This window comes from Doryrhamphus excisus, chromosome 8, assembly GCF_030265055.1.
Source record: "Doryrhamphus excisus isolate RoL2022-K1 chromosome 8, RoL_Dexc_1.0, whole genome shotgun sequence".
Classification (NCBI taxonomy): domain Eukaryota; kingdom Metazoa; phylum Chordata; class Actinopteri; order Syngnathiformes; family Syngnathidae; genus Doryrhamphus; species Doryrhamphus excisus.
Genome location: NC_080473.1, coordinates 22,244,341 through 22,262,862, shown reverse-complemented (window position 1 = coordinate 22,262,862; position 18,522 = coordinate 22,244,341). Strand labels below are relative to the sequence as shown.

Sequence of the window (18,522 nt, the reverse complement as noted above, 5' to 3'; positions counted from 1 at the left end):
TATTTGCCAAAAACATAATGTAACGATCCAATGTCTGTGAATGCACCACAATCACTACGAGGCATGTTTATATGGTAATGGTTTAATTTCATTTGAACATGCATCAGATTCCAATTGAGTGCATCCCATAATCAGTTCCCAGTTTCACATGTCCAAAAGGAGTAGGAATAAGCAAAGCTTATTAAATCCTATCCCTCCATCTGGTACTTTTACAATCACTAACTGTTACATTTGTTCACTTCCTGCTTTCCTAGTTTTAGTTTTATTTAGTTTTATTTATTTAGTTTTGTTTTACCTAGTGATATGTATAGCACATCATGACTGGTTCAAGACTCTTCATCCTTGTATTTAGCAAACATCAACTGCTTGTATTGTTTCTTGAATTGGCTCATCGTTGTGCATTGTTTGATTTCCTTACTCAATCCATTCCATAGTTTGATTCCACATACTGAAATGCTATGGCTAGCATAACATAGTCCTAGCATAGAAATGTTTCAAATGTACTTCTTCCCTGAGATCATATTTCTCCTCTCTTGTAGAGAAGTATTGGATGACATTTTTAGCTAATTGCTTATTTTTAGCCTTATGTTTATGCGCGACTTTGTCACGCTTGAGCAGGAGGGAGGAAGCCCCAAATTGCACAAAATTGCCCTTTTACCCCTAATTTCGGTAAATGAATGTAATTTATTAGGTAATAACATCTGAGATGTTTACTTACTGTACAGTACCGTACTTTACAGTATGTTAATGTTGTGCTCTGTGTAAAGGTGTGAAAAAAACCCAAAGGGGTTTTCATTATAATTGTTGGTTGAAAGTAGGGCACTGTCGCTGCTCGGTGCTGTTGCACAGTGGCGCCACAGGGGGGCGTTGCGGCTTGGTTGTTGGGAAGGCCACACAGCGGTGAAGAAGAAATAAATAAAACTGCCGTGTTGGAGAGACAACCGACTGTTCCCGTTGCCTCTGTAATGTATATTAGTTGTTTATGTGAGAAAAGAAAGTCTATGTATATACATGTGTATATTCGCTAATGCTAACAGGCCTAGCGGTGAGAACTGAAGTCAGGCCGCCTTTAGCATCCATTTTAGGTGCAAGTGAATTAGATAGAATGGGTGAAGGAACAAAATGGATGTATATTTCAATGTATATTTTTCTTATATATATATATATATAATATATATATATATATATACACACACACACATATATACATATATATATATATATATATATATATGGCTATTTCTTGTCAGGTAGCAGAGCATGCTTGAATGGCTTGAGGGTGTAGTTGCGTATAAGAAGAAATAAAAAAAACTGCCTTGTTGGAGAGACGACCGACTGTTCCCGCTCTTTCATGTGTTTCAGGTTGGTGAAAAAGAAGTGTTTTTAAGTACACCACGATATGTAGTAGAATGACTTTTGATGCCTCTGTAATGTATATTAGTTGTTTATGTGAGAAAAGAAAGTCTGTGTATGTATGTGAGTTTTTTCGCTAATGCTAACAGGCCTAGCGGTGAGAACCGAAGCCTGGCCGCATTTAGCATCCATTTTAGGTGCAAGTGAATTAGATAGACAAAAGAATGGGTGAAGGAACAAAATGGATGTATGTTTCAATGTATATTTATCTTATTATTTTAATGTGGCTATTTCTTGTCAGGTAGCAGAGCATGCTTGAATGGCTTGAGGGTGTAGTTTCGTATAAGAAGAAATAAAAAAAAAACTGCTGTGTTGGAGAGACGACCGACTGTTCCCGCTCTTTCATGTGTTTCAGGTTGGTGAAAATGAAGGGTTTTTAAGTACACCACGATAGGTAGTCAAATTACTTTTGATGCCTCTGAAATGTATATTAGTTGTTTATGTGAGAAAAGAAAGTCTGTGTATATACATGTGTATATTCGCTAATGCTAACAGGCCTAGCGGTGAGAACCGAAGCCTTGGTCGCCTTCAGCATCCATTTTAGGTGCAAGTGAATTAGATAGACAAAAGAATGGGTGAAGGAACAAAATGGATGTATATTTCAATGTATATTTTTGTTATATATATATATAATTTTAATATGGCTATTTCCTGTCAAGTAGCAGAGCATGCTTGAATGACTTGATGGTTGTAGTTGCGTGCATATAAGAAATAAAAAAACTCTATGTGTTTCAGGTCGAGAACATTTGGCAGTGAGCAGTAAAATTATAACTGTATTTCCCTAAGTCTAGTTTAGGTAGGTAACATCTGCTGTAATCTATTAGTGCATCACACTACTCTACATTACACTACTCTATTCTAAAAAAACTTTAGTGTCATTGTTTTTGGTGTTATTTTTATTATTAACAACAGCAGCTATTATTATCAACAGTTTTAGCAGCTGTACTCCATGATGGTACTCCATACTTTCCAGCACTTTTCATTATTTTGTCTTTTCATGTATTCATCCATCCGGCATTGTTCAGGCAGATAAAAAGTAATCCTGCACAAGCGCAGCGCTGTGCACGAACAGGAAACAAAAGCCTTTTGTCTGGAAACTGGATCTCTTTCAGGGTCTTTAAGTGATGAGGAAGCTTCTCCCTGTTCGGTGTTACACCCAAACACACTCCAATGGTGACAGAAGTGTGCAACTATGAATACGCTATAATCTTACCTGAAAGCTCTGTCCCTCTCCCAGGCAGAGACATGTGTCCTGGCCGGATAGAAGCTGCTTAGCTGCAGGCCCGCACGGCAGGGGTACGGGCAGGCCGGGTCGAGGACAGTAATGTTGAGGAGGACATCTTAGACAACTGGACATGGAGACGGCATCCGATGATGCTCCGTAGGTTCCCTTTGGACAGGGGACTGGAGTGATGCTCCCTTGTGGGCAGTAAAAACCTGAGAGAGAACTCTTTTTTTATTAATGCTGCATCAGATAGTAACCACAAATGTATAGTCTACAAAGAGGTATCTCATTAGCAAAAAACAAAAAATATTATGACTTTTTTCCAAATTTTAATGACAGTGCAGTTAACGTAAAAACATCCATGCTATGAGTATTTACAGTAGTGTACACAGTGTATTTTTCATGTATTTCACTGGGCACACCTATGGTATCCAATACAAGAACAGTATACACCACATTACCAACACACATAACACACCTGCCTGACAGGACGGCCTCTCCTGGCCGACAGTGTTCCCACAAATAAGATGGAGACAAGTAAACATCCACCAAAAACACCTGAGTGTCTCCCAGCATTCTCCCATCATGTTGAACATGTGACGTAACCTTCCGCCACTTTCTTGATTTGAACTGTCCTCTTAGTTGGAGCTGTGCACGATCTGTTCAAAGGACGGTGGAAGGCATAGCATGTTGAATATTCATTAGCATGCTGAATGATTTATGGCGCCTCTGAGGTAAGGTGGCAGTGACAGGGACTCATATTACTCTATTTGTTCTACTCGGCACTACCATGATACTGATTAATGACTTCATGGCTTTGCTTTCTAGGGAAAGCTTTTCCAAAGTGGGGGGTGACGGGTCTCGATCAAGGAAACTTTGTCAACTGCAGCGTTGGCCTGTTAAAAAAAAAGTCATTACACACAGAGGACGGGCCTGAGGAATGCCACCTGCAACATCGCCACAACCAGCTGCCATTAGCCGCCCCTGCACAACCTGAAGCTCCATTGTTCCATTGAAGGTAAAAACACAGCTAATCATCATGGCACATCTCCTTGTCACGCCAGTAATGGTGGAAGTCAAGGTTTTTTTATTTTTATTCTCTTGGGCATATTCCAATCTGGTAATTTTATGGTATTAAAGTAGACAAGGCCTTTAAAGACATTTGCTTTTTGCATTTTAAAGCTCCAACAGTGCATAATGTATATTATTTGATCAGACATTGAAGACATGCTAGCATACATATAAAATGGTATAATCATTAAACGATGATTAATGACTTATGGCCAGTTCATTGCTGAGTTCTGCCATGTTTTTCAACCAATCTTGCTCAAATGTACACACATGCTTGTCAGTCTCCTCGAGGTGTGTACTAAAATGTTCAAGGTGTAGCCAAATGGGATTAAAAACAGCCCTGAGTTTGATGTATTTGACAGTTAAGCAACAATACTTGGAGATACACAGATGCACCCCTAAAATAGGCCTAATGACGGCACTGACACTATGGTCAAGGTTTCTTCTGCTCACAACTGTGTGTGTTATTTACGCCAGTATCTTTTCTCATCTGTCTATGCTTTCATACCTCCAAAAAAAATGCAGCGCACACTTTTTTTTCCTGAAAGAATTTTTTCACAGAAATCTTGGCCGTGCAAACAGTTAAGGGGTTGACGGCAATCTCTGCACGTCTGTGTGAAATAACCGAGGTCAGCAGGTTGTTACTCTTTGCTCCATATTCAAATGTCTTTTTCCTGTACAGTTCATTGCGGCTACTTATAAAATAAAAACATTCCAGGAAAAATCGAGCATAGATTCATTTAGATATTGGACATTTGGGTGTCCGTCACGTCGTTAAATGACATGGAGGCTGCGGATGATGATGGTTTTTTTTTATGGCGAGTGTCGCTTGCTCATTCCATCTTGTTATTGTGTTGGACAAAAAACATTGAACAAGACTTTGGACAACTGCTCTAGCGTAGATATTTCATCACGGTAGCGATGGACTATGACCCCACAATGACGAGTCACAACTTACCTAACTGAATAAGACTCAACTTTCACCTACATGCTAATGCCATGTCACGCTAAAGCGCTGCAGGTGAATGGGAACATCAACGTGGATGCAATTAGCTCCACGTTTAGGTTAACTCAATAGATGGTGGTGCCAGATAACTCCCCAAAGCAAGTCAGAGCTTTTCTTCCTGTTACTCACACCCACCAGCGAGAGTCCAGCTGGAAAAAAAGTGTCTCAAACTTTAAAACATTATTATTGTCTATTATCGTCACTGCTAGTGCCAATAGTTTACTTATTCATGTTTATATTATACACAATAATGACAAAATATTTTAGACTTTATTTTATTTAAGTTTTAAATGTACCGTGGTGTGAAAAAGTCTTAGCCTCCCCCCCATTCTTTTTTTTGTCACACTTAAATGTAAATATTAGTCAATGACAACACAACAAAAACAAAATACAAGTTTTTAATGACATTTTTTATTAACTGGTTAATATAATAACTGATAACTAGTCGGGTCATCCTTAGCAGCAACAACCGCAATCACGATAACTTGCAATGAGTCTCTTACAGCGCTGTGGAGGAACGTTGGCCCAAACATCTTTGCAGGATTGTTGTCATTCAGCCACATTGGAGGCTTTTCCAGCACCAATATCGTATGGCAGTTGGAACATGTGACATTTTCGCAAAACTAGCAAACCAACACTTATCTGAGGTTAAGTAAAAAATAGTATAAGAACTTGATTTTGGGGTACAAAAGGTCTGTAAGAACTATACTGTTATGGATTTGATTGTGCTGGAGAGGAATTGATACACCCATAAAAGTGTATATTTTTTATATTTTGATGTTCTCCTCCAATTTTGGCTTAATATTTGCAATAGACAATTAGAAGCTTCAGCTGCAGTGTCCCGCCTTCTCTCTTCACTTGCCATTGTTCAATTCCAACACAAGTTTCCATTTTTAAGCCCCAAATATGCCTCACATATTGGTTAAACACATTTACAATATAAAAAGTACTACTCACCACAAATGAATTATAATTGAACATCGACGTAACAGTGTAGCCATTGCACAAAACTATATGGTGCATTCAAAGACCAACTAAACTCCTTTTTAATTCATAACACAGATCACATCTGCGCTTGTAGCGTTGGCAGCAGACTTAACATAGTATCCAGCGTCCTGGGACCTCCAATAAAACCATAAATGGAAGACTTTCATGTGTGTGTGTGTGTGTAGGTATAGGTATGTATGTTGTGCTGTGTCGTCAGTGTGACCTTCCACGTGTTGACTATTGACACAGGCATGCGTGTGGGCAGCCTTTCTGATAACAAGGTCCCATATAAGTGAGAGCGTGCGTTGAGGCCGCTCTGCAGACCCCTGAAGCTCAGGTAATGGCTGCTGACTGTTTATCTGTCTGAACATTTTGTGACTGTCATTGTATCAAAGCCTTTTTCTTTGTCATCCCTCTTGCAGAAAGACAAACATGCATTTGGAAAAAGTGATCTTCACCATTTTCAATCTTGCTATTTTGGCAGTTTCAGGTACTTTTGTCCTTCGTGCTACACTCTTGTTAAGCGAGTTGACGGTGTTCTGTTTTATCTGGAATATCTCTGATGCAAAATCAATGTGCGTGTCGATGCAGCCTTCCCGCGCCATCGTGACAGCAGGGAGGCCACCTGGACCGACTACATGGCCAATCAGGCTCATCACAAGACCAAACTCACAAAGGATGTGGAGTAAGTTGCTCTTATTGAGGCATGAAAGACATCATCTACTAGGGGTGTAACGCTACGCCATGATCTAAAACTAATTGGTACGTATTTGTTTGTCTATTGGCTGCCCACCAGTCTTGCCCAAAGACAGCTGGGATAGACTCTAGCATACAGCGACCCGAGTGAGGATAAGCAGCATAGAAAATACATGGATGGGTGGTTTGACAAAGTGAATGAGTTAGAACTCATTCACTTGTCCCTTAGATTATGGTATTCGGGATTTCATTGTTTGTGGAGTTATGTCATTGATAAAAGTGATGTATTAACCCAAGCTAAATTGGGATTGGAACAGGTGTATAGAGTTAGTCTTTCCTGGGGATACTTACCAAGAGAGTCACCTGCAGGAATGTTTGGGGAGGAGCCGCCATGAGTTTCTGGGTTTTATAGGTTTGGTGATGTCATTAGTGACATCATCAGACCATACCATGTACTGGGGATGGGGGGAGGGGGTTGTAAGGTTGGATGGGTATTTAATCTTGGGTTCAAGTAGGGAAATATGTTTTATGGAGAGTTGTAGTAGCAGTGGGATCGCATCAGATGATGGTGTTGAAATCCAGTTTTAAGAGTTTCATGATTAGATGTTTAGACTAACCTATGGACGGAAGTGGGACATTCTGGGCAAATTGGGAGCCCTATAAGAGGAGCAGCTGGGGATGTTTGGGGAGGTGGCTGCTATACTAGATTTCAGTGATGTGAGCGAACACTCTTTTTCTTCTTGTTGTTTTGGGAAGTCAAGTCACCCCCCCCCCCCCCCCCCAATTAAATTTGTTTTATTTTTAGTGTTTTCCATAAATTTCTCTGCCAAGCTAAATAAATGTGCCTAGACTGGGCAAACTGCAAGTCTGCCTCCTGAATTGTTTGGCTTTCGGACACCACATTACTACAGATGGATGGACTCCATTGAAGGAGTAGGTTCAAAAGAAACAAATTACAAATTTCCCCACTGAGGGACGAATAAAGGCATATCTTAAAGAGTTAAATACTGTATATGAGGTTAACATCAAAGGGTCTGCAGTAGGGTTTTTGCAGTAACGACAGTCACTGGCCACAATCTTTATCTTTAACAGTTGAGTCTAACTAGTCTGCTATAACCAGTTCTTGGACCAAAAATGGCGTCTTTAATGAAATCACAGGTGCATGTTTGTAAGAATAGACAACAGTAGGTGTAGCGTTGCACCCCTATTTTCCACACATCAAAACGTACTATATGAGTGTTTTTGCGGCATGTTGCACAGTAAGATCTACAAGAGCCACATCGACGACAGCGGCCTGTATGACCGTGGTGAGGATGACCACAACAAGAACCAGGTTTCGGAAGAGATGCAGCTCAAAATCAACATGGAGGCAGAGCGCCTGCGAGCACGTCTGCGTCAGGAGCTGAGCGAGCTGAGGGAGAGGCTGGCTCTCTCCCCAGCCCATCGCAGCTCCACCTTGGCCAGCGTGAGGGATCGCTTGGCCCCCCTTGCCCAGCAGCTCCACAGCTCTCTGGGCAGCAGCACCAACAGTCTGTGCCTCCAGCTCGGTCTTTCCCTGCAGAGTCCCGAGGATCCTGAAGCATTCCAGTGGATGACACAAACACTGGAGCAGGGCACCTCCGAGCTGGTTGACATGCTGGATGGCTTCACGGCTCAAACCACCCAAGCGATGGAGCACCTCAGGGAGGTGAGTGAGGCAGCAAACATGGGAATCTTGACAGAATTCAGCTCAAGGTTGGGACAGGAAGTGACCTCCCTGAAGACGGAGGTCCAGAATGAACTGGAGACGCTAAAAGCAGAGCTCCTGAAGGCTGACGCCGCCGCTGCCGTTGAGCGATTCTGCCAAAATTCAGCACACCGACTTCACTTTCAGGCTCGGCTGGAGAGATTATTCACGGGAATGGAGGAGGAGCTGGAGGTCCAGTCTGGTCCTACCTTCTCTGAATCTGGTGGCTCCTTGCAAGAGGACTTCTCACTCAAATTCTCTGCTCTCATGCGGGACATTCTGCACTCTGTGCAGTGACGCCCACATCACTATAAACTATAAACTCACCATCACGTCCAACAGTTGCAAGACAGTAACTGGCCATGTACATAGTTGTAAAGTATTTTCTTTTTATTGTATGTGTGTATTGGTATGGAGCCTCAGCACCGCCATTAAGTCTTGCCATTGAAAGTACTGGTGCAACGCTATTTTTTTTTTCAGGAGTTCAATTCAGACATTAGAGATCGATTAAAGGCACAGGCCTTAATTTCATTACTTTAGAAATTGACATCAAGGAGCTCCATTGGATGGATGACATAGATACAAGTATCTAAATGACATGTTTTTAATGTCTTGTCGTAATTATTGTGTGAATGCCCTCAGGGCAGCTCTCATTACAAAATCAATTCATTCAACTCAGTAAGGACATTTGTGCTATCATGCACAGCACATAGATTCAAAATTTTCTCTTAGATCAAAGGCATTCAGCAACTAGCATAAACGTCAGCATAAAAATTCCCACTCTTCCAGACGTGGCCGTTTTCCATCATGCCTTTGATCTAACTAGATCAACTAGATTGAAAAATGGGGAATTAGTTGCTGAAAGCCGCTGAAAGCCTTTGATCAAACTAGATCAAAAGCATTCAGAAACTAATTCCTCATTTTTCAAAAGATTCCAACCGTTCCAACATCAACATGGACACTATCCTGGTAATTTTTGCCCCCCCTCCCGCCTCCCCCCTCATCATGTTCAGACATTCACACCCAATCATCGAGTTTGCCAATGAAATCGTCCTGACATGTCGTCTTCTATAATGGCAAAACTTAATGGCAGTGCTGGCATGGAGTCTGTTCTCAGGAAAATATGCTATGCTTCTTTTCTACAATAAAAATAAGTGTAAACGCTCTAATTAGTTTAGGAAAGTCACTTTTTTTACTTTGAGCGTAGCTTGCTATTTTATTATTTTATAATATTTAATGAATTTATATTTCATTGGCTCAAGCCAAAAATCTGTATGTGGATCAAAAAGATCCGATCCGCTGTAAGGAAAAAGCCGAAAGAAACAAAGAAATTAATTAAAACTAACTCAACCTAACCCAGAATATTCCATATGATGGAGTGTTAGGGCCACGCCAAAAAAAAGTCTGATTTTGAGAATAAAGTCTTAACGTAGTGACGTAACGTAGTTGTGTGTTATGTAATGTTACTCTTGCTTCAGGCAAGTTTTTATTTATAACGTGGCAGCAAAACAGCAGTTGAGCGCAAACCTCAGCGCATGTCTAGACCTTCTCACTTCCGCCTTCCGCCTTCCTCCACATACCCAAGGTCAAAGGTCACAGAGCTGTCTCTTAGGCAATGCTAATGTAACATAAAACTATGAGTTTTTTCTAATATCTCGAAATCTCAGATTATTGTCGTAACAGGCATTGCCTGAGACCGCTACGAAAGAGGGGGACTTATATTATGACTTATTTTAACTTTATTTGACTTAAACTTTATTCTCAAAATGTCACATTTTTCTTTTTCCAATATGGCCCAAATACTCCGTTGTAATTCCAAACTATTTAGTCAAATAATATTGTATTCATCATCAACATTTCTTGGATTTTTGATTCATGTTTACAGTAAATGAATGTCTTTTTGTATTCTTTATCATTCAATGCTGTACAATATATCATGTATATCATATATAATAGTATATATATACTTCAATATTAGGCTTGAACTGAAAACCCGTCTGCTAACTGCTTTAGAAGCATGACAAAAATGTCATTTTTTTTCAACGTTTTGTACTCTTTCCTGCTACATTTCTGGATACGCAAAGCAAATATGAATAAATGTGCGTATGTAAACAGATTGTTTTAGTTTACTGGATGTAAGATTGATTTCACCACAGCGTGAAAGAGAAAGTAAATTTTTTATGTGTTTTCAAAATGAACCAAAGCAAATCCAATGAACTGAAATTTCTCTTGTGAAAAATAGCTGCAGATGTAACATAAACACAGAAGTCATATCTGCCACATTTGATAAGACGTTCATTTTGTTTTTTTGTTTTTTTTTTAAATCTCTAATTTTTGTAAATTCCAAATAAACCTCAGATTAGGTAGAAAAAATATAAACAATATCTCAGTTAAAGGCATGAGGTCCCGCCCAATAAAATTTCTTCAGAACAAACCAGCCGCCAAGGACCAGCAGAGCGGAGGCGGCCGAGCCAAAAACGACGCCGACCACCAGGCCTGTTATGTCCGTGTCATGCCTCTCTGATGTCGCAGTGTCACCTGATAGAAGAAATGAAAAATGATTCATTAATAATGCGTTTTGTATGAGCAAAGCATTTCATTGGAGCCCAGAGGGGGGCTGACGTCATTGCAGTACCCCAATGAATGAGATGCTCGGATGCAATGCTGCCTCTGTCCACCAAAGAGAGCCCATACGGAGGCTGACGTCATTGCAGTACCCCAATGAATGAGATGCTCAGATGCAATGCTGCCTCTGTCCACCAAAGAGAGCCCAGAGGGGAGCTGACGTCATTGCAGCACCCCAATGAATGAGATGCTCGGATGCAATGCTGCCTCTGTCCACCAAAGAGAGCCCAGAGGGAGGCTGACGTCATTGCAGCACCCCAATGAATAAGATGCTCAGATGCAATGCTGCCTCTGTCCACCAAAGAGAGTCCAGAGGGGAGCTGACGCCATTGCAGCACCCCAATGAATAAGATGCTCAGATGCAATGCTGCCTCTGTCCACCAAAGAGAGTCCAGAGGGAGGCTGACGTCGTTGCAGCACCCCAATGAATGAGATGCTCAGATGCAATGCATTATGGGGAAACTTGAGGTTTTTTTTTTTCAGTTTAAACTTGTATTGGTAAAAGTTTGTATACTTCTCAGGTATTCCTTTTGAGTGCTATGTTGCTGTGTGATGAATTTAGTTTTCTCAGTAAAATGACACCATGAGTCAGATTGTAATATTGTTATTCTATTATATTGTATATAACGTTGCGAGCAACCCGGTATTTAAACAATTTGTAGTAGTTCTGAAGTAAAGGAGTGTCAGTGTAGCAGTTATTATTTATCTTATTATTTATATTATCCACTGAAAATAAGAGAACACAAGTCTATACTCACTTAAAGGGTAGGGAGCTGCGGCAGGCCTGTCTGTTTCTGAGGAAAGGAAGTGCAAGAATCAAGTCAAGTTTTTTTTCCATCATTATGTGAGTATTACAGTCGCACCTTCCCCGGAGGTGTACAGCGGTCCGACAGAAACAGTAGCGGATTCGCTGCTCTCTTGTCCGAAAGGAGTCAGGGATCTTTTTCTTCTGGTGTTACAAGCCTGAAGGATCACAACAGACGTCATTTGTTTAGTGTCATTTTTTTTTCTCCACAATGCAACATGAAAGGATTTAGTGAACAGTTGGAATTGCGGCTTAGAAGGGTGACTGCAACCAGATTGTTGCCGTTCTTGATTTGTGATTTTACCGTTCAAGTTGATTTGATAGAATAGTCAAATGCTGTAATTATGTTATATAATTGCTAACAAGCAAGGCTGTTATTTCCAAAATGTAAAACCTCATTATATACTATACACTGTATAACGTGTTAGCTTTTTAATGTTTTGCAATGTATGAGAAAATGCAAGGCAAGGGTGTCCACACATTTTCCAGCAAGGACCACATAGTTAAAAATGAAAGGATGCAAGAGATATTTTGATATTTTGTAAAGCGACATATGTAGATATGAACTAAACTAAACTATTCATTCATTCATTCATTTTCCACCGCTTTTTCCTCACGAGGGTCGCGGGGGTGCTGGAGCCTATCCCAGCTGTCTTTGGGCGAGAGACGGGGTCCACCCTGTCCACAGGGCACGAAACTAAACTAATTGGATTTATTTCAATTAAATAAGCTTTGTAAATGTTGTTCTCCTAATAGTATTTCCATAATATAGTCATTTTTCCCTACTAAAAAATCACAAAAAAAATCACACTTTTTTTTTTTACTTTTTTTTATTTATTATATGATTTTAAAAAAAAAATCTTGCATATTTCAACACTTTTTGCTGATAATTTTCTTTCTGTAAAATTGCGCCTTTTTTCTTGTTGGAAAACTATTGGACGTATTATGCTTATTTGTTGAGCCTTTGTACTGAGGTGTGGACTCTGATAGAGCAGCACTCATAATAATAATCATAATAAAATCATAATAATAATCAATAATCAAATGCCGGTACTGCCACTCCTGGAGTACATTTTAAAAAGCTACACCAGGAGGTCGCCTACAGCCACAACACTTGATGCCACTATCTTTTCACCCTGTGGTTATTTGCCTTACTATTTCCTATAGGGCCAATTGAATAATGGAAGTACTAATTGGAGTATTTTTCCTGAACGTTCTACTCACGTTCAGCAGTTCTTGACATTTGGTGGGCTCGCAGAGTCTGAGGATGCAGTGCAAGTAGATGCTGGACTTTGCCTGGTCACGGTGCTGAATGAAGCGGAAGGCCTCAAAGTCGAAACGGGCCATCTTGGAGACTCCGTTGCTGCCTACGATCACTCTTTCGTTGACTGAGCATCTAGTGCGGAGCAACGCAGACGTCGTATTGTTGGTCGTTTTGTTCGCCGTGTCAAGTAATGTGTGCTGTCCTACCCAGTGAAGAAGTTGTGCTGCTCATTGTGAGACATGTTGTACGCATTCGGCGTTCCGAAGCAGTGATCCAGCAGCACGTGGAAACTGTAGTGAACAAATCAGCATGCCGGTCAGTCGCTGTTTTGTTCAGGAATATCGAGTCTTCGAGATTTGTTTTTAGGTCAACACATGAGATTTTGCTTACTTTCCGGTCAGGTTCACTGCCTTTACTTCCACGTAGACTCTTGTTCGCAGCTGCAGCCCAGTGGAAGGTACGATTAACGGATAGTTGTAGTTGGAATCCTACGGAAACATGAAGATAATTTGATGTGTTCTCTAATAGTCCATACTGATGGCCAATATGGTGGACTTACATTAAAAACACTCATTTTTAGGGTGTCGATGAAGGTCCCGTTGTTGTCGCTTGTTGCCACCGAAACTGAGGAGCTAAAAAGAAAGGCACATAAAGTCAGTGAAATGAATTTTTTAAAATGTCAAATATGGTCATGGTTTAATTTCATATGAAACATGCATCAGATTCCAATTGAGTGCATCCCATAATCAGTTCCCAGTTCCACATGTCCAAAAGGAGTAGGAAGAAGCAAAGCTTATTAAATCCTACCCCTCCATCTGGTACTTTTACAATCAGTAACTGTTACATTTGTTCACTTCCTGCTTTCCATAATACAGTTTAAGGTTTTTTTTTAGTTTTTTGTTTTTAATAATGTACCTCGTACCGAAGTACGAGGTGATAAAATAATAGGAAAAAATATCAGTTCCTGACTAAAACCAGCTTTTTGTGAAAAGTACAACTTTCATATTATTTTTGCTTTTGTACAGTCCCAATATCCAAACATATATATACCACAACATAAACAACACAAAAAGCGTAGTTTTACATCAAAATAAGCATTTATTTACAAATACACCACCACTATAACTATTTACCATTTGTTTTTATATTTGGAACTAAATTTCCCGACAATGCATAACCTTGTGCACACTACACTCCTCCATGCTTTACCACTTCCTCCTCGCTGTCGAGTGTGTTCATACATGGAAATGATTTATGCTCATGTCTAATCAAATGCACGTCTGCCGCCTAGGGTCTGTTTTCATGGCTTAAAACGACTCTAAATGTGACCTCCATGACATCCATCCATGCGTCTTTGCGATCAGGCGTTCAGGTTTATGACAAAGTATCAAAATGAATGAAATAATCCTAATGAAAATGATCCTTTCCCATCCCAATCCATCCATTGCTTACTCACGCCACGATGTGTGTGTTGTTGAGGAGGTACTCCAAAGGGTAGCGGCAGGAGAAGTGGTAGTAGAGGTCCGTGGAGTAGCTGATCACCCCCTGCTCCGATCTGGGGGTGTCGATGAAGCCCGTGATGATGACTGACTGGATGCTCAGGAAGTTGCTGAAAGGGCCTGTGGGATCCGGGGCCTCGTCCACGATCTTAACCGGACATTCATCCGAAAAGGGGATGATTTTAGTGGTGCTTTTTGACATGGAAAATAACAGCACGGATCAACCATTTCTAGTCCACGTATACGCTGTTCTGCCTAGCAACACCGCTGAAATTGAATTCTAACGGAATTCAACACATTCATTTTGCAATCGGTTCACTATTCTGTATTAAATATAAAATATGTATCGCATCTGTAAACCCAAACAGTTACCACATTTTTTTGGAGTTCATAAACTCAAACTTTTGAGTGTACCAGTGCTTCAATATTTGGAGTTGATATTAGATATATTTTTTTAATTTTGGGGTGAAAAGAGAAATAGCTTTCTTTTTCGCATTCTCCATTCTTTCATTTTCATTCTCATTTTTCAACTCTTTCCGTAGGAAGAAGGTGTCATGTGATGCAATGGATTTATTCTTCATTGACAAAATGTTAAATGAACTTAATTAAGTTATTAGGACTTTTTAAAAGAACTTTGAGTATGCATAACTTCATTTATTGAAGTACTTTGAACATTCAGATTTAAAGTGTCTTGAGTTGTATGTAAACTATGTTTTTAAGTTCATCTTACTTAATATAAGTTCAATTTCATCAAAACATATTAGTTAAAAGTACTCAAAATGGAACAAAATGTTAAATGAACTTGACATAATTAAGTTATTACAACTTTTTTTAAGAACTTTGAGTATGCATAACTTCATTTATTGAAGTACGTTGAACATTCGGGTTTACAGTGTGGTAGTAATCGGCATCATCCCGCATCATCCCGCATCATCCTGCATCATCCCGCATCATCCCGCATCATCCCGCATCATCCCGCATCATCCCGCATCATCCCGCATCATGGTTCTGACCTGGAGTGACTGCCGACACAGATTGTCGGCGCTGTCGTTGACCGGAAGTTGGTATCGGATGATGGGCGGGTCCACGGTGGAGTCGACGGAGCCCTGGCATTCTGTGATGTTGTGCTTGCTGTTCAGCGCCATGTTGGAGGAGTTGAAGCCCGCCCACTGGGCTGTGCAGAGGTTGATCTCCAGGGTGATTACGCGGGTGCCGCAGTCCACCATCAGGTCAGAACTGTCTTCAGAAGGACGTCCAGGTTATTAAGTAGGAGGACGAGTGGAGGAGGAGTTTGTGTAAAACCAACCTGGTACTCTGTCATACTCAGAGGAGCAGTTGTAGAGACAGAGGGTGGGCTGCAGCAGCATGGCCAGCAGAGGGAGACAAAGGTGAAGGGTCATCTTAGTAGGATGCAGCAGCTCGTCCATCGTTGGGATGCACTTGAGAGGAAAAAGAAGCAAAAGCAAAAGTGACTCATACAACATGTATCATCATCATTAGGTATTATTCATTTTTTTGTTAAAGTCTACCAACATTGGTCGCGTTTTCAATTGAAAAATTACAATCAAAAACATTTTTTAAATTGAAAATTACAATAAATTTTTTTATTGAAAAATACAATTAAAAACAGAGTTTTTTTAATTGAAAATTACAATTTTGATATTGTTTTCTTTATTTGTCATATATTTTTTTCTGTCCTTTGAGCAACTAAAGCAACTATTTTTTTTTATTTTCAATTAATTTTTTTTTGTTTTTATTTGTTTTCAATTATTGTTTTTAAATTGAAAATTACAATTTTGATATTGTTTTGTTTCTTGTTTTGTTTCTTATTTATTTATAAGTCCAGCCATTGTTTATTTTATTTTTTATTTTATATTTATTTTATTATTCATTTAAATAAAAATTTGCTATTTGATATGTATTTATTTTTTATTAAATACTATAAAAAATGTGACATGAAATGTTATTATAAAAAAATAAGGCAAAGGTGTCCAAAGTCCGGCCATTTTTCATTTTATTTTTTATTTTATATTTATTTTATTATTCATTTCAATAAAAAATTGCTTTTATAAAATACAATAGAAATGTGATATGAAATCAAATCAAAACATCACATTGAAAAGAAAAACTGTCATCTATAATTATAATCTATAAATTCTAATTATAAGATGTATTATAAAATTAAATTAGAATTAATCAGGAATTATTTGTTAATTTGCCGAATTGTAGATTTGAACACTTTTCCTATTGTTTATATTTGACCGTGTGTCTTAACTGTCTATAAAATAAATAAATAAACTACTGATAAGCCTTGTGGAGTAACAATAGTTATTATTATTATTACAAGTAGTAATATTGTCGTAGTTTGCAGTGGTAACTCAACAATATTGGAAAGAATAATCCAAACTAAGCATTATTGTCTCTATTATTACATGTAACTATTGATTTTATTTTGAAATGACCAGGAGGGGGGGTCTTACCTCTCTGTGGTACCTGAGCAGGTGTTGGTCTACCTGAGCCAGTCATAGAAAGTTACTTTTATACTGTTGGACATCCTTGAGACACCTAAAACCTGGAAGGTGTGTCCCACACGGCGTGCATGCTAATTTTAGGCTCCTTATACTGTACACACACATCAAAGTTCTTGACGGGCTGAAGTACACAACAGTAAGTTTAAACACGGATGCGTGATTTTGTGTGTTTTGTGTGAAATTGCATGTCGGCTTGTAAAGTGATCTGGTTGGCCATTGGCTATGAAGCACAGGACTAACCTTTTGGTAATAATAAAGCTGTCCGTCACATCGCCACAGGCCACCATTTTGAGACGTTTCATTGTTCCAAGAGACATTTGTTACATTATCCACACATGCGTCACCACTCCGCAATCCCTTCACTCACAATTTATGTCCACCTAAGACTCGCATGGACAAAAAAAAATAATAATAATATCTCTTCCGTTAAGCACATTCACAGTAATCCTCATGGTGGAAAGGTCACGGAAACATGTCCCAGGACAAAACGTCCAAGTCAGATAATTATAGTAAGGAAAAACAAAGTCAAATAACAACGTGTTCCAGTATATGGACGATATGGGTATTATATGACAGATTAGTCAGTGGAATGGAAAAGGACATTGATTTGATACACTGGGAAGATGGTGGGGATACGGTACAGTGTGCACATACACGACGAGGACAATGTACTTATTTACATACACACAGTTAATCAAAAAGCATTTTGAAAACCATAAAGGTTACGTAAGGAGTTAACACCTCTGATCGTTTATTGATTGTTCACACCTTTGGAGTTGTTGGACTGCATCATGAAGTGGGTACTTGTCTGCCATCTAGCGGACAAGAGCAGACACTGCACGGAAACTATGTAAAGAACATGAAAAAATAATTTAATTTAATGTTTTATATTATATTATAATATTCATATTTAATTTAATAATGTTTTTTATTTTTTATGTAATTTATATGTAACGTTAAAATGATATGAGAATTAAAAATATATATAATATATATATAAATATATATATTTACTATATATATATTTCATATATATTTTAATTCTTACATAATTTTAACATTACATATAAATTATAAAACATATTACATATAAAATATAAGAAATAAAACATATGATATATATATATTGTAAATATATATATATTTATCTTATATATAAATAATAAGATAAATAACTAATAATAAATAATAAATAATTTAATCTTATGTAATTTTAACATTACATCTAAATTATAAAACATATTACATATAAAATATAAGAAATAAAACATATGATATATATTGTAAATATATATATATATTTATCTTATATATAAATAATAAGATAAATAATTAATAATAAATAATAAAGAATTTAATCTTATATAATTTTAACATTACATATAAATTATAAAACATATTACATATAAAATATAATAATTAATATATATATATATATTTACAATATATATATTTACAATATATATATATTTATATGTAATGTTAAAATTATATAAGAATTAAAATATATATTAAAATATAAAATTTTATATATTTATATATTATTTTATATTTTAATATATATTTTCATTCTTATATAATTTTAACATGACATATAAATATGTAATATATGTATATAAAACAATACGTTTGTTTAAAAAATATTTATATAAAATATTAAATATATGTAAATAC

The 18,522-nt window shown here is 38.1% G+C and overlaps 3 protein-coding genes across 6 annotated transcripts in view; 1 reads left to right on the top strand and 2 right to left on the bottom strand.

The window, feature by feature from the left end:
• The window catches only part of LOC131134908 (uncharacterized), a 33,913-nt gene extending 30,270 nt beyond the window's left edge, over nucleotides 1-3,643 (bottom strand). The window contains exons 1-2 of the mRNA XM_058080596.1: nucleotides 3,586-3,643; nucleotides 2,627-2,850 (exon numbers count right to left, since the gene is read on the bottom strand). Of these exons, the coding sequence (XP_057936579.1) occupies nucleotides 2,627-2,850; nucleotides 3,586-3,643 (282 nt within the window). The remainder of the gene's footprint in view (nucleotides 1-2,626; nucleotides 2,851-3,585) is intronic.
• Nucleotides 922-10,236, top strand: zgc:162608 (uncharacterized protein LOC100037332 homolog). Of its 3 annotated transcripts, XM_058080168.1 has the most exons (11): nucleotides 922-962; nucleotides 1,251-1,362; nucleotides 1,655-1,768; nucleotides 2,149-2,209; nucleotides 2,651-3,372; nucleotides 3,467-3,656; nucleotides 5,952-6,039; nucleotides 6,125-6,192; nucleotides 6,294-6,387; nucleotides 7,659-8,085; nucleotides 8,272-10,236. In XM_058080168.1, exons 8-11 carry the CDS (start codon nucleotides 6,135-6,137, stop codon nucleotides 8,419-8,421), a joined length of 729 nt encoding a protein of 242 aa, XP_057936151.1. In that variant the 5' UTR covers nucleotides 922-962; nucleotides 1,251-1,362; nucleotides 1,655-1,768; nucleotides 2,149-2,209; nucleotides 2,651-3,372; nucleotides 3,467-3,656; nucleotides 5,952-6,039; nucleotides 6,125-6,134; the 3' UTR covers nucleotides 8,422-10,236. The 3 variants fall into 3 exon arrangements, with proteins under 3 accessions (XP_057936151.1, XP_057936150.1, XP_057936149.1); XM_058080167.1 differs by lacking the exon at nucleotides 5,952-6,039 and having other exon boundaries at nucleotides 928-962; nucleotides 7,659-10,236; XM_058080166.1 differs by lacking the exons at nucleotides 922-962; nucleotides 1,251-1,362; nucleotides 1,655-1,768; ... (1 more) ...; nucleotides 2,651-3,372; nucleotides 3,467-3,656 and having other exon boundaries at nucleotides 7,659-10,236.
• Nucleotides 10,237-10,423: 187 nt separating this feature from the next.
• LOC131134723 (zona pellucida-like domain-containing protein 1) lies at nucleotides 10,424-17,283 on the bottom strand. 2 transcript variants are annotated; one of them, XM_058080289.1, is made up of 11 exons: nucleotides 17,089-17,283; nucleotides 15,624-15,756; nucleotides 15,331-15,557; nucleotides 14,275-14,465; nucleotides 13,378-13,450; nucleotides 13,209-13,306; nucleotides 13,025-13,108; nucleotides 12,779-12,950; nucleotides 11,613-11,712; nucleotides 11,508-11,543; nucleotides 10,424-10,662 (listed from the first exon to the last, which is right to left on the bottom strand). In XM_058080289.1, exons 2-11 carry the CDS (start codon nucleotides 15,742-15,744, stop codon nucleotides 10,511-10,513), a joined length of 1,254 nt encoding a protein of 417 aa, XP_057936272.1. In that variant the 5' UTR covers nucleotides 15,745-15,756; nucleotides 17,089-17,283; the 3' UTR covers nucleotides 10,424-10,510. The 2 variants fall into 2 exon arrangements, with proteins under 2 accessions (XP_057936272.1, XP_057936273.1); XM_058080290.1 differs by lacking the exon at nucleotides 17,089-17,283 and adding an exon at nucleotides 16,798-16,930.
• Between the last annotated feature and the right edge of the window lie 1,239 nt (nucleotides 17,284-18,522).